At 29.2% G+C, this 15,281-nt stretch overlaps 2 protein-coding genes across 3 annotated transcripts in view; one reads left to right on the plus strand and one right to left on the minus strand.

The window, feature by feature from the left end:
• Window positions 1-358: 358 nt before the first annotated feature.
• Window positions 359-7,536, plus strand: LOC113371355 (proton-coupled folate transporter-like). Its single transcript, XM_026611984.1, has 5 exons — window positions 359-1,289; window positions 3,083-3,184; window positions 6,079-6,300; window positions 6,562-6,718; window positions 7,434-7,536. The coding sequence occupies exons 1-5, from the start codon at window positions 359-361 to the stop codon at window positions 7,534-7,536; spliced, it is 1,515 nt and encodes a 504-aa protein (XP_026467769.1).
• A 6,918-nt stretch (window positions 7,537-14,454) lies between these two features.
• The window catches only part of LOC113369989, a 63,153-nt gene continuing 62,326 nt past the window's right edge, over window positions 14,455-15,281 (minus strand). For both annotated transcript variants that reach the window (XM_026610626.1, XM_026610625.1), the window contains one exon: window positions 14,455-14,669. In XM_026610626.1, coding sequence (XP_026466411.1) covers window positions 14,494-14,669 — 176 coding nt within the window. In that variant the 3' untranslated portion in view covers window positions 14,455-14,493. The remainder of the gene's footprint in view (window positions 14,670-15,281) is intronic.

A 15,281-nucleotide genomic window follows, 5' to 3' on the forward strand; every position in this document is an offset into this window, starting at 1 on the left:
AGAAGGAGTATCCTTACATACATCATTACAGAAGAGTTTTATATATAAGATATATAATGCAAAATTTTATGTATGAATGTCTTAAAATGCAAGTGAATCGAATTTTTTCACTTTGCAACAGCTACCATTAATTAATAATTAATTGGCTTGCCAGGCTGGTTTCTTCAGATTCCATTCAGTGTCTAGTCTAGTGTATTCCGCATAGTGTCTTTACAGAAAAGTGAGCGTGGTTAATCTGCCCGCGTCAGTTCAAAACAAACTTGTGCAAACACAGTATAAACAAATGTACTCGGCTTTAGCTACGTGCATTAACTCTGCTGTATTAGTATTTTACTGTAATGAAAAATAACATGATAAAATGGAAATAAAAGAAGAACCAGTTAACGATAAAATCAAAGATACATTGCCGGTAAAAGATGAGAATGCAGAATCAAAGCAAGTGGAAGACGCAGAGCAAAAGAAACCGAACGTTATTAAAAGATTTTTTCATTCAATTACAGTAGAACCTATTTTATGGTGTTATTGCATTCCGAGTGCGATATCAGCAATAGCTGTAGCTCAACTTTACTTGGAGAAAGCGTGCAGAGCAGGTTTCGACTACAGCGATGAAATATGCGATGGATTATTAATTCATCATTTCCAAAATCTATCACATTATGAAGAAGAAACGCAAAAACTTGTGGCTGAAGTAAATGCTTGGAAACTACCATTAGCTACATTTCTTCCAGCTTTGATTATTTTATTTGTAGGATCCTGGAGCGACAGGCGTGGTTTAAGAAAACCTTGTATGCTGATTCCAATAATTGGAGAATTTATCAGCACGATGTGGCTATTGCTGTCGACATATTTCATGAAAGATATTAGCATTCAAATAACAGGTCTGTTAGAAGGGTCTGAGTGTCATCTGATGGGTATTTTTAGTTACCTCGGGGATATTACTTCTGAAGAAGATAGAACACTGCGAATTGGTGTTGCAAGTATTAGTGTCACTGTAGGATTCCTTATCGGCGGTGCTGTTAGCGGATATCTGTTTGAACAATTAGGATATTTTGGAATATTTGGTTTAAGTGCAGTGCTATATGCTGTGGGAATTTTATATGGACAGTTTTGCGTTAAAGAATCGGAAATTAAAGTTGAACATCGAAAAATAAATTTCTGTGTAGACTTTTTCGATCCTAGACACGTCCTAGAAACAATAAGAGTGTGTCTTAAAAGAAGACCTGAATATGGAAGATTAAAAATTTTTCTGTCACTAGCCGTTTTCTTGATTGCTCTTGGTCCAGGCCTTGGTGAGTAAAATAATAATAAACTACTGGGGCGCATGGCATCGTGCCTCAAGGCAAATTGCCGGAACTTCCCGTACCAAAAATTTCAACATTAACATTTTTGAAAAAAAAAATACGAAAAATTAGATTTTTGAGAAACTATAAATTTTTGACAAAAATTTACTTTTTTTTTGAAAGAAAGACTTTTTGAAGAAAGGTGTATTTTGAAATATTTTGTAAATTCTGAACTTTTTTTCAAAGCAATCGTACTGCTTTAACTGCATAGAGACAAAATATCAAAGTGCGTAAGCTGCCGTCTAACGGATAAGCATTGGTGCGGAACCCATAGAAATGTAAACAAAATTTATACTTATTTTTAAAATCTCTATGTAGTGCAGTAAACGGAGAGGAAAAAAGGGTATAACCTCTGAATTTTTTTACTGTGCTCCGAATTGAATGAAATTTTGGAATTAAGTTCATCTTACCCTCAAGTTCAAAAGTGAAAACAATTCGGGTTGCGCCATCACCCCCCGGGGGGATGACACCCCTTCTCAATTGTGTAATTACATTTTTTCAAAATAACGTCGGAATTCGATAGAAGAACTAATTATAAGAAAAAATTTCTTTTATAGTTTTTCAAAAAAACTAATACTTTTCAAGTTACTGGCCACTAAAGATTCATATATTTTTGGCGTTTTTCTCCGTTTTTTTGCAAATATCTTCTAAAATATACATTTTAACGAAAATCATGTAATGAACAAAATAATGTCAATAAAAATCTTAATAAATCGGTATTACATAAAGTGTTCTAGGAAAAATATTAAGCAAGATTTGAAAGAGCAAAGTCGTTTTTTATTTCGTTCAAGATTTAGTTGTTATATTCAAAGCCTTCTAGTGGCGAGGTTTTACATTTTATGCATTTCGGTGAAATTGGGTTTTATAGTGCTCAACATAAGCTTTAAAATTAGCGCTGTTACAAGTTTTTTGTGTTTAAAATGAATGAGCTATCATGCAAATAAGAAGCATATACGATGTTTTTTTTTCTTTTAAATGATATGGTTTAATGAGCGCCATTTCCACCAGAATTAAAGTAATTCACATTCCATCTAGAATTCACTTCATTATAGACATCTTGATGGATTATAGCAGATTCAATACTTTAGTACAAACTATTTTCAGAAAACTCACGATTTTATAAAAACTTTTTTTCCATTTTTTTGTTAAAATCGAAATTATTTTCATTATATCTCAAAAAGAATAAAAGATACGTATAAAAGCATATAAATAAAAATCAAAGGGATCTTTCTGGCTTATTATTGTTTTTTATTACTTTTCTTTCACACAAAAACTGACAGAGTTATGAAAGTGTAAAGATTGCGCGACCGCGCAAATTGGAAAAAAATGTTTTTATAAAATCGTGAGTTTTCTGAAAATAGTTTGTACTGAAATAGTGAATCTGCTAGAATCCATCAAGATGTCTATAATGAGGTGAATTCTAGATGGAATGTGAATTACTTTAATTCTGGTGGAAATGGCGCTCATTAAACCATATCATTTAAAAGAAAAAACATCGTATATGCTTCTTATTTGCATGATAGCTCACTATAAATAAATATAAATTTAGATAAAATTTTAGAAATTAAGATAAATTCAAATCTAAAATACAATACAAAAATCATTGCAAAACCGGTTAAGAGTAAACCGGAATTAATCCAATAGTCTTTAATATTTAATTACTACTCTATGATGACATCATTTGTTTATGGTTTTTTATTCACAAATACAATCTATGATATCCGCATTGTGCATTCTTACAGGCGAGGCAACATTAGTATATTACTACACCCGTTTAAGATTTTCGTGGGAACCAGTTGACTTCACCGTGTACAACGCATGCGATACAGTAATACATCTTATAGGTAAGAATTAAACTTGAACCAGCAACAGACTTAAATTATTGTTTGAAAAATGAAAGTAATTAAGCTTAATAATATATATTAAGCTTAATATATATATTCTATTCACATCGGTGTGAACTATATTGTTAAATAATAATTATTATTTATTATTTATTATATATTAATGATTATAATCATTTGTTAGTTTATAAAAAAGTCAAAACAATATTTTGTTCCAAATTTTTGGGTAGTGCGGTTGTTTGGACTAATTTTTAATTAGCATCGTCAGAATGGCTATTCGTTTTTTTCTGCTATGCACAATTTAGTTTTAGTCCATGTGGTAAAACACATTCAAAAGTTGAAAAAACCTGAGGAAGTACATGCTCGAACTCATAGAACAGCCGCGTAAGTCGTTTCTCAATAGCAAATTCTGAATATTGAACAATTTTATGTAAAACATTTAGTAAAGCACTACATATATGTACATTTATATTTTAAGTATTTTTATAATTGTGTATGCGTAATATTTATTTATACATTATTTTTATATATTTGTATGTGTGTAATAAATTATTTCAAGAAGCTTAATTTTATATTTTTAAATTTAATATTCATTTCAAAATGCACAAATATATTATATGATTAATATTTCAAATAATTATTCCTAAATAAAAAATGAAAAATATACACAATAAATAATAAAAGTACATGGGGATTTGATTTTTATTTATGTTTATTGATTTATGTTTAATATTTAATATTGAATATTTAAGTTTAATAATTTATGTTTAATGATTGTTATATATTATTTATTATTTTTATGACTAACTTAATATACTTGCATTACATTGCTCTGGCATAAATAACAATCAAATGCCGATTAACTATTCTTATTTATTGTGTATATTTTTCATCCTTTATTTGCATTTTGAAACGAATATTAAATTTTAAGATATAAAATTGAATTTGAAATAATTTATTACACACATACAATACAATTATATAAAACTAATATATAAACTAGTTGGTATTGGTATTTTGCCTTGAGGTAAGTTACATGAACTTCCCGGTATATGTAAATAATCGACTTAATCAATAAAAAATAAAGTAATTTATGAGTGATTTAAAGTATTCTGAGTAGATTTATTACACATACTTGAAAACGAACGAAGACGTTAACTTGGAGTATTTTGTAAAAGCAAATTTTCAAAAATCAACAATTTTTATAATTGAAACAGTTTCCGTAGGACTCTAATGGTTTTGTATGCATCAATATATCAAGTAAATCGTCTAATTTTAATTTTAACAAACGTCAAAAAAACTACTCATTTTCTTAAACCTTGATAAATTTTCAAAATTAAACTACTTGTCGTAGCGCCGTAATATTTTAGTATAATCTATGGTATCTACAGTCAAAAAAAAATCATAAAAACCGTCATAAAAATTTTGTTTAACACTTTATTACAAGAAAGCGGCCCGGCCGATATTTACCAAGAACTAATCAGCACGATTCCCAACCAATATCTTTAAAACAGTTTTTGAAATTTCAAAATCGATTCAGAATTGCAGGCTAAAATGTGGCCAAATAATTTTTCACAACTGAAATAGTCCTCATCAAGATACAGCAAATGGCTTTTAAATTTTTGAAATCGGTCTAGCGGTTTTTGAGAAAACTTCGATCTTTTTTTTTTTTTTTGCATACTTTTATTGTCAATCAAAATTAAATACATTTTTTAAGACAATGTGATGTTGGTGTTAATGAAACTTCGATTTACGACAAAAAAAACTGTTCGCATACACACACATACTTTTTCCAAATTTGGTCTCATTTGATTCAGAATGGCTTGGAACGTCTAGAAAACATAAAATTAGCGAATAGAATTTTTTGATGAAAACAAACTTCTTCTTCGAAAAGTTAATAAATATATTTATTTTACGCATTTTGTTAATTTGGGTTGGTAAAAATGAAGGCGGTAATTAAAAAAAGCAATTAATTTATTCCTGGGAGTCATAATTTTCAAATGTTTCTATATCTTCTTCGTATCCTTTTTCTTGATCTTCTTCTTCTTCTTCTTCTTCTTTTTCTTCTTCTTCTTCGTCTTCTGCTTCTTCTTTACTTTTAGTGTAAACTTGCCCTCGTTTATAAAAATACATAATCTGTTCAGTTGGAGTTCGAGCAGTATGTAAGACGTGTAAATAAATATGTTCACCAACAGCAATAGTACTATTTGTCATTAACAAAGAGATATTCCAAACTTTCCAAACTTTGCAAAAAAAGAAAAAATTAAGAAAATACTTTCATTTTTAATCATTTTACAACCAAAAATAAAAACGTGGCACACTTCTGTTCACCCGACTATACTTTTCAAAGTGATATATCTTTAAAACGGTGGCTCTGAGCAAAAAAAAGTATTGATGCATTTTTGTAGATAATTTTATGCTCTACAATATTGTCTTAAGTAATTTTGCGATAAAACTGACCATTTAGCTAAAAATCGCAAATGAGTCACTTTTTTACCTTTGACCTTGTGCCATTTTTTTAGTTCGCATCGGATTAATCAGCCTTTTGAGATCTCTTTTATAATTGTATTTTAAACAATTTTGCCAAGTTACAAGTAATAACCTTCACCCTAATTTTAGGTTTAAATTGACCGGGCTATTACTGTTTGAGAGTGTGATTAAAACTCACAAAATCGATAAAGTGGTCTTGAGAAGTTTGTAATAGGACAGAGTTAATTATGTTTGTAATACAAGTAGGAAAGAGTTTAAGGATTTTAAATAAAGATAAACTGAGTCTTCTGATAAAGTTATAAATTCGTTTTGACAAAAAACATAGAATTAAGACAAATTGTTGATAATATTTCAAACATTTGATCAATTTCGTGAGTCGCTGTATAAATATTATATTTTTGCAGGTACATTTATAGTTCTCAGCATATTTAGCAAGCGATTCGGAATGTCAGATCCTCTAATTGGTATTTTGGGAACATGCACGAGTCTAGCTGCAAGTATATGGGGAGGTGTAAGTACTACTGGGTCAATGTTCTATTGGACCCCAGTTATTGGGTTCTTCAGTGGTACTAAACCCATAGCAATCAGAAGTTTGGCTACAAAACTTGTTCCAGATGCAGAAAGAGGTAGGCATGGAAAAATAGCATTAATTATTTTATTCACACCGATATAAATACCAAAAGCATGCGTCCTTTTAAAAAATAATAAATGCGAACACTTCTATTTTAAGGCAGTTTACTGTTTTACGCCGTTATAATTGTAGAGCCGCAAATTAAAATTTAGGATGCATAATTAAACTATTGAGACTTTGACCATTAATCGTCATTAATCACACTACGAAGATTTTATAAGTATGTAATTTTACGTGACTAACTTTATGATTTCAGGAAAAGTTCAGTCGGTATTTGGTGTTGTTGAAGGATTATTGATCACTATCTTCAGCCCATTATACAACATAGTTTATAACAAAACATTAGATACGCTACCAGGAACAATATATTTTATGAGTTCAGGAATTATAATACCAGCTATTTTGTTGTTTATGTAAGTATCTAGAGAATAATTTATTCCTGTTTATTCTAAAGAATTTGTACCATTTTTTAGAAAATATTTACAGAATAAATATAATCAATTTATATATATATATATATATATATATTTATTTATTTATTCATAAGTTTAATTAATAAAGAATGTTATTCTTTTAACTCTATTCTAATTAATTGCAAATATATTTCAACGTCAAATATTTAATTAAACGCACACAATTAAATTTGTACCAAAGACTTAGTGACTGCAAATATATGACTCGTGAAATCATGGCAAAACAATCCAAATTTTATATGCATAGCATTAAAGCTAAATGAAAAATCGCGCGAAAGTAATTCGTAATGTTTACTAGTTTGTCAAATGAATCTTTAGCAATTAGCAAAAAGCAAATTATCATTGAATATCTTAATAAATATTTGCGAATTAACTCATAATTACGTTTTTTTGTTATTTACTTCATTTCAGTTATTGTAAACCGTAATTTAAAATTCCAAGGCCGCATATCTATCTAAAGATGCACCGCGGGAAATAAAATAATTAATTCAATGTTTTGATAAAAAAACAGCATAACAATTTTATAACGTAATTACACAATACAATAATCGTAATCAAATCAGTCAGTAAATAGTAAATTGATCAATTGCTATAATTGAATTTAGAATCTAGTCATTCATAATTTTTAAGCATTTTGTTTTCGTTTTTTACATAGGTGGCTCTATATATTGAATAAAAAAATGAAATCAAGAAAACAGCAAGTTCAAGAAGGCATCGTCAATGAATCTTTCAAGCAAATAGATAGCACAGATCTTTAAAATAATATCTTGAATTATAGTTTTAATAATAATAATAACGCTTATTAATAAAATAAAATTTATAATAATAATAACATATGCATAATCTAAATATATATATATATATATATATATATATACTAGCTGACCCGGCAAACGTTGTTTTGCTAAGTAAGGAATATACTAAACAATTTCTAGACAATCAAAAATATTAATACTTTAAGTGTATAAGAATGTGTTGTTTGAATGCTATATTCAATGAGGTATTATAAAAACAATAAACCTCATTAGTTTGTCTATATTTTGTCAATACAATCAAACTGGAAGATTTATACACTTTTTATAGTAAACATAGTATAATCCATCCAAGTCTTTTTTGGTCTTTCTACTTATTGATTACGTTTTAAGTTTTTCAGATTCTTTTTGGATTCTGGATTTTGTATATAATTGTAAATAATACTACTGAGCCTATACAAAATTTTCAAATTTTTGCGAGGAGAGATAGAAAATGAATTAAGTATTTCTTCTTTGACCTGCTTTTTGAAAAGTTTCAAGTAACATTCCATGAATAATTTAAAGTAAATTTAATAAATAGTATATATGTAGTGTAGAGCAATGCGAGGCACAAAGGTTCAATTTGACTTTGAGCAAATATTGATTATATTATAAAAAACAAACAAATTATATCACAACAAATAACACATTTCAAACGAACAATTATCTGACAACGCTCAGTAAACTGCCTACTACTTTATCATTATAGAAATGTGCTTTTTTTATGTCTTTCAAAAATTTGTTATCTAGACCTTTTTACCCTAGAGGCGGGGTAACTTAAAACGGGCAGGTGGCAAAAAGGTTTTAAGCCTTAATATAATTTTAAAGGTATTTTACAAAATAATTACATTTTTAACTAATGCTTAAAAACTACCAACGGAAGAAAATACTGTTTTATACCAATCCACATATTTTATAATTACCTAGTTATATTAATTTTTATACTGTTTTTAGATCCACTGATAATGGCATTAAATTGAATGTCGAAACGTTTGGAATTAAAGATTATTTTATAAATCTTTGCCTTTTCTTTGTTTGATGTATCGCCCTCAAGAACTCACTCATATATTTCAACATCAAAATTAACTGCTAAATCATATAACATCCTTTGCTGGAAATAGGATTTTTCTACGCTTTTCCTTTTTACGGGAATTACTTCTTCACAATTCAAGACTCTTTCTTATCTTCACAAGACGCAACTGATTATCAACTCAAGACTTTTATCTCTCTCATATATTGAAACTTTTTCCTATGTAATATTTAGCATTTCCTAATTGCGGCTACTGTACAGCCGTGTTCATATTCAAGTTTTTGTTTTATTTATTTTTAAGTTCTGTCGTATTTTTATTCTTATTAATTGTTTGTACATTTACATTTATTTTTAGTTTTAATTCAAGATTGTTCTACTCTGCACGCTCTCATACCAATTGCTTGTTATTGAATCACCAATTTTTATACTTTTTTCCAATTTTTTGCTACTTTTTTCATTTAACGGACATTATGAATCCCACACAGGCTACATCTAAGAATTATGAACAAGAGCATTGTACCACCAATGACATTCTCCCTAATCCTTCCATTTACCATTTTAACGATAAACATTATGGTTCTTACATTTTATCAGAATTTAAGTTATTAGCAAAACTAAACTTCAAGCTATCTACCATTATCAATAAACAGATTTTTCTAATCAGATGCAGGAAAGAAGGTATCATACCTAATTTTTACCGCTTAAATTTTGCAAAATTTTCCCATCTAAACAATTCTCTTAACAACAAGTTTTCTACACTTAGTTTACATATTCTCTCACTAGAAATCACAAATTGCATTTGTCACATCGACAACCTGAGACGTGATATTGATGAAATCTACTCCTGGTTATCGTATTCTGTTGAAACCGAGATCCTGGAGAGCTTCTCTGAATTCGAATCCATCCATATTAAAAAGAACTACAACAAATCAAAAACCTTCACGAATCAAAAATTAACTCGTCAAAAATCATCCTAAACGAAACTCTTATCAATAAATGGCTAAGAAATCTATCTAAAATCCATATTTCAGAGAGACTACTCTATATTTTTGCACTAGGCCCAAATTTTGCCACTCCTAATAACTGTCATAACTTTAATTTTATCAAAGTACTCGGCAGATTAGAGTCAAGCTTACAGAATATAAAAAATCCCAAAATTAAAACTAATACCCGTTCAGCTTTTTGTAAAAAATTTTTCTCGTTTATTAAATCCTTTAACACAAAAAAAATCGACAATATTGGCAACCTTACAGACATTAAAGCTTAAAAACAATAAAACTACGTACCTAGAAAAAGTCTCCGAATTAATTTCAGACACAAAAACATATTCCCCCATTAACTTTGATCCCACCGACGGAATCAACAAACAAATTACCCCACAAATCTCACTCACAATTAAAAACCTTAACCCTTACAAACCCAAACTCTGCGGACTTCCCAAAATACATAAACATAACGTTCCTCTCAGACCTATCGTTGAACTCACCTCTTTCAAAATTCTCCAAATATCTAAGCAATTTACTCTACTCAATCACGGTCAATTCTCGTTTTTTTTAAAAAAAACTCCTTTAACTAGTCAACAATCTCCGCGATTCCGTTATTCCTGATAATTCCTTATTGGTTAGTCTAGTCTAGACGTAGTATCCTTATTTACTAACGTCCCCCTACAATTAATTTTAGATGCCATCCCTGCTAGATGGGACGAAATCTCATGTCATACAACGTTATCACTGCATTGATTTCTCGAGTCAATAAAATTCATAGTTTCTAATACTTATTTCGAATTCAACGACCATTTTTACCTTCAAATTTTTGGCACACCTATGGGCTCTCCTATATCTCCAGCACTCGCAAAAATTGCTTTACAACACTTAGAGTTGAAAGTTTTTAATCCCTACAATCTAGACCTTCATTTTTATTGCAGATACGTTGATGACATTTTTACCTGTCTTCCTGTTAAAAAATTCGAACTTTATCTTCATAGCTTTAACTCATTTAACGAGCATCTTTTCTTTACGTTTGAAAAAGAACAAGACAATTCTATCAGCTTTTTAGACGAAAAAATTATAAAAACCACAGACAATACAATTATCACTAATTGGTTCCAAAGACCTACTTGATCGGGTAGGTATTTAAACTATCATTCGTACCACCCCTCTAGCTTAAAGATAGATACTATCATTAATTTAGTCGACCATGCCATCCTACTCTTAGACAAACAAGTTTGGCCTTCTAACTTATCCCTCATCCGCACGACTTCAATCAACAACTCATATTCACCGCACCTCGTTAACTCCGTCACCACCAATAGACTCAGAACTCTCAACAGTACGAATTATTCTTTTTCCCCGGTAAAAAATTCTAAAGACAATAATTTTATCGGTAACGTTTGTCTACCATATATAAAAAAACTTTTCCCAGTGTGAAAAAAACTTTTCCATTAGGTAGTTATCAGGTTAACATGCAATACAGATTTAACCCTCATTTCTCTTTATTCAAATCTCAAATCGCCCACTAGCTTAAAACGGACGTCCAATATTGTCTACATAATAAATTGCAATAATTGCCCTTCGACTTATGTGGGTGAATCTGGACAAAATCTGATAAAAAAAACTTAAACAACATGACAATAATTCTAAAAATCCCAACCAAAGCCAAACCATGATTACAGACCACATCAAAAATTTTAAACACGCATTTAACTTTTGTAATGCCCGTATTCTTTATCACGAACGAAACATAATTCACAGACGCTTTGCAGAATCTTGTTACATAACCTTGATTAAAAATAGTCCAAACAAAAGAAATGATACCTCCTTACTCTGCGAAAATTACCAAGTTACTTAATAACGTTTCTAAATTTGTTTTCATTGAGTTTCTAAATTTATTTCCATTGAGTTTCCGTGTAATATTGTCGTTAAATTTGATTTTCCGTTTTTTTATTTTTATTAATTGTTTAAAACTAAATCCGTTCATGTAAACCTCACCTAACCTTACACAGTCAATTCTGAACATAAAAACCTAGCCTTACTCACCCACACATTGCCACGTTGATTGTAAAAACGTTTTAGTGTCCTTAAAACAAAATTTTACCCCACATGTGTTCACTTTGCCTCGGGACTCGCAGCGATTACACATCCTCCGGTCTGTGCAAAAATACTTAAATTTTTTCCACAGTTTTGCAAAACAAAAACTCTCATTATTTTTATTATTTAAAAAATTCATGATTGTCGACTGGTTAGTTGTATCAATATTAGTGCAAAATTCTGTGATGTGTACACATTTTTAAAATACCATGTCCAATGTAAGTTTCATTTTATCTGTTTTATTTTCTTTTATATATATCTATATATATATATATATATAAATCTCGTGTCACGATGTTGGTTCGCGATGGACGCCCAAACTACTGGACCGATTTTAAATTTTATTGGCTCAACGTGTGCATATATATCCAACTTAGGTTATAGGAAATTTTGAAAAGTAAATTTTAAATATAAATAATTTTTATAAATTTCTAAAAATTTTGACAGAAAATGGCAAAAAAAAACAAAACACTAAAATGACAAATGTCAAAATTTATGGAAAACTCGAGAAAAAAAGATTTATGATTTTTGAAAAAAAAATTTGACAGTTCAAAAAATTTAATTCAAAAACATATACATATATAGATATACCCAGCATTTATATCCAAATTAGATTAAATGCTATATTCAAAATCACAATTTATAGTTTTAAATCTAATTAAAAGTCAATGTTTATAAATTTGAATAATTGTTGACATGAAAATCGTCAAATGTCATTTGTCAATATTTATGAAAATAATTATATAAATAGATTTGCAATTTATATTTATTTGATTAGCTTACCAAATTATTTCGGATACCAAAACTTCATCAAAACCTTATAGATCAGAGATCACAATAAAAAAGCGACATATTGAATTTAAAATTAATCATAAACAAAAATTTGACATTTCACAAATAAAAATGTTTAACGACTTCAATAAGAAACAAATAAATTAATTATTCCAAGTTATATTGCCGAACAAATTATAAATACAACACAATATTGTAAAATAAATATCATATAATAATTTTCGACCAAAAAGGAAATATTTTGACATTTACAAATATACTGCATATTGAATATATGAAATTGACATTCACTATTTTTCAATTGAATGAAAATGTGAAAAATCAAATATTTATATAAAAAATTGTATATTCAGATCAATTTTTATGGAACTTTTTTTGGTGATATATATATATATATATCATGGTCTTATAGAACTTACTGAAATATTACGGCCTTACTACAAGTAGTTTAATTTTTAATATTTATGAAAGTTTGAGAAAATGAGTAGTTTTTTTGGCGTTTATTAAAAATAAAATTAGATGATTTAGTTGGTATAACGATAGTGTACTTGGTCTTGAACATAGTAAACCATTAAAGTCCTACGGAAACTGTTTCAATTATAATTATTAATTAATTAAAATTATTGATTTTTGAAAATTTACTTTTAGAAAGTATTCCGAGTTAACATGTTCGTTCGCTCGTTTGCAATGATGTGTAATAAATCCACTCGGAATACTTATAATCACTCATAAATTAATTTATTTTTTATTGATTAAGTCGATTATTTACACATTTCGGGAAGTTCATGTAACTTGCCTCAAGGCTAAATACCAAACCAACTAGTTTTTCCCTTATATTTACAGTTTCTATAGTTTACCAATCCACATATTTTATAATTACCTAGATATATTAATTTTATACTGTTTTTAGATCCACTGATGATGACATTAAATTGTATGTCAAAACGTTTGAAATTAAAGATTATTTTATAAATCTTTGCCTTTTCTTTGTTTGACGTGTCATGATCAGAACTTATGTGTAAAATATGACTCTGATGACCGTCTTTCTGGGATGCCTACAGTTTCAGCTCTCTCGGAACCTTCAATCGACGGTCTGCCAACATGACTTCGCGGATCTTTTTTATATTTTCGTTATTGCCGTTTTTGGGGCATCTGGGCGCTGCTCTTCAAAAACCGACGTGTGGCTACGAACAAACTCGTTGAACCAATTTTCGACGGTCGTCATTAAAGAAAAAGAGTACAGCATCCAAGCGATCTTTGATTTTGCTGCGCGTTTTTTCTAATCACCAAAGGATAAAATAATCTAATCACCAAAAGATATTCTTCTTTATTTCATTTTTGTGCAACTAAAACTGATCAACACGCTAGCTTCCAAAGGCTGTCAAAATAAAACAAATGAAAGGAATTAACAGTAGGCTAGTAAAAGAATGTTTTACATGATCGTGAACACCTTTGCAGTAGCAGCATCATAGGACGGTGAGGCTAAATGTTTGTTAACCGGCCCTCGTATATTAAAATGATTTCATTTTGTCGGCTAATTAAATATTGATCTAAACTGCTATGAAAAGTCTCCTTGTATCGTAATATCTTAATATTTACCAGTTCATGTATAGGAATTCTTTTAAAAACTTTTATCTTCGTTTAGTTGCATGAGACTTAAATAACATTTAAAAATTGGTAAAGTAAAAATAATATAATTAAAAAATAACATTATTTTATTATATTTATTTAATTATTGCTTTTAAAATTATTATAGATTACATGTTCTAGCTCTAATTCACATATATCACGTACTTTATGCTAATTCACTAGAACAATAATTAATCACAACTTTTTAATGAAATTACAATGCATCGTTGTCAAAGTATTCGCTCTTGTAATAGTTTTTCAGCTTTTAAGAATTTATAGAACGATTTTATGCATTATTTGTACAGACAAAAAATATTATACAAAACATTGTAATATTATAATTTCTGCATTGTATATTCATAAATACTATAACTACAAAAAGATGAACTAGAATTTTAAAGTATATTTAGGCACGTGTATTTTTGTAACGGGTACTATATCAGGCTTTCGTTTTCCTAGTAAAAGATGAAGAAATTTCAAATGGTGCGAAGATCGCATCGGAATGCCTTGGGCGATCGCTACGTTCATTATCTCCGTACATCCTCGTAAATCGTTCTGGGCACCTGTGACAGTAAATTCGAATTAATTCGAGCTAAGAAATGATCAATGAGAGATGATAAATTTATGATCTTTGTTATTTTTATAAGTTACGAAACAATAAATTAATGAGAGTTTGTGTTTTGTAAATAATGATTTGCGCAGGGAACGTGTCCGAGTAAATTTAGGCATCAGGAACGCATAACCCATCTGACGAACGAAAATGAATTAGATTTATCCTCATTATAGGCTTTCCAATGATGCCAATTACAAATTAGTCCAGATCATCACACTGCCACAAATAAAACTAAACTTTTTTTAACTTCCCGAAGAAGAAGTTTATGTTTTCATAAAAAAATCGATTCGCTAATTTTATCTTTTCTTGACGTTTCAAGCCATTCTGAATCGAATGAGATCAAATTTGGAAAATGTGTTGCCGTAAATCGACATTTTCTCAAAAACGGCTAAACCGATTTCAAAAATTTAAAAGCCATTCGATGTATCTCGGTGAGGACTATCGTTTGTTAGATTTGCCTACGATCGGCCAAACCGTTTCTTTGTAAATCGCAGAAAAGTGACAAAATTTTTGTTCACGTTTTAGCCTGCAATTCTGAATCGATTATGGAAATTCAAAAACT

Source organism: Ctenocephalides felis, unplaced genomic scaffold (genome assembly GCF_003426905.1).
Source record: "Ctenocephalides felis isolate EL2017-DRISC unplaced genomic scaffold, ASM342690v1 CF-g0.4_SCAFFOLD_01492, whole genome shotgun sequence".
Lineage (NCBI taxonomy): Eukaryota > Metazoa > Arthropoda > Insecta > Siphonaptera > Pulicidae > Ctenocephalides > Ctenocephalides felis.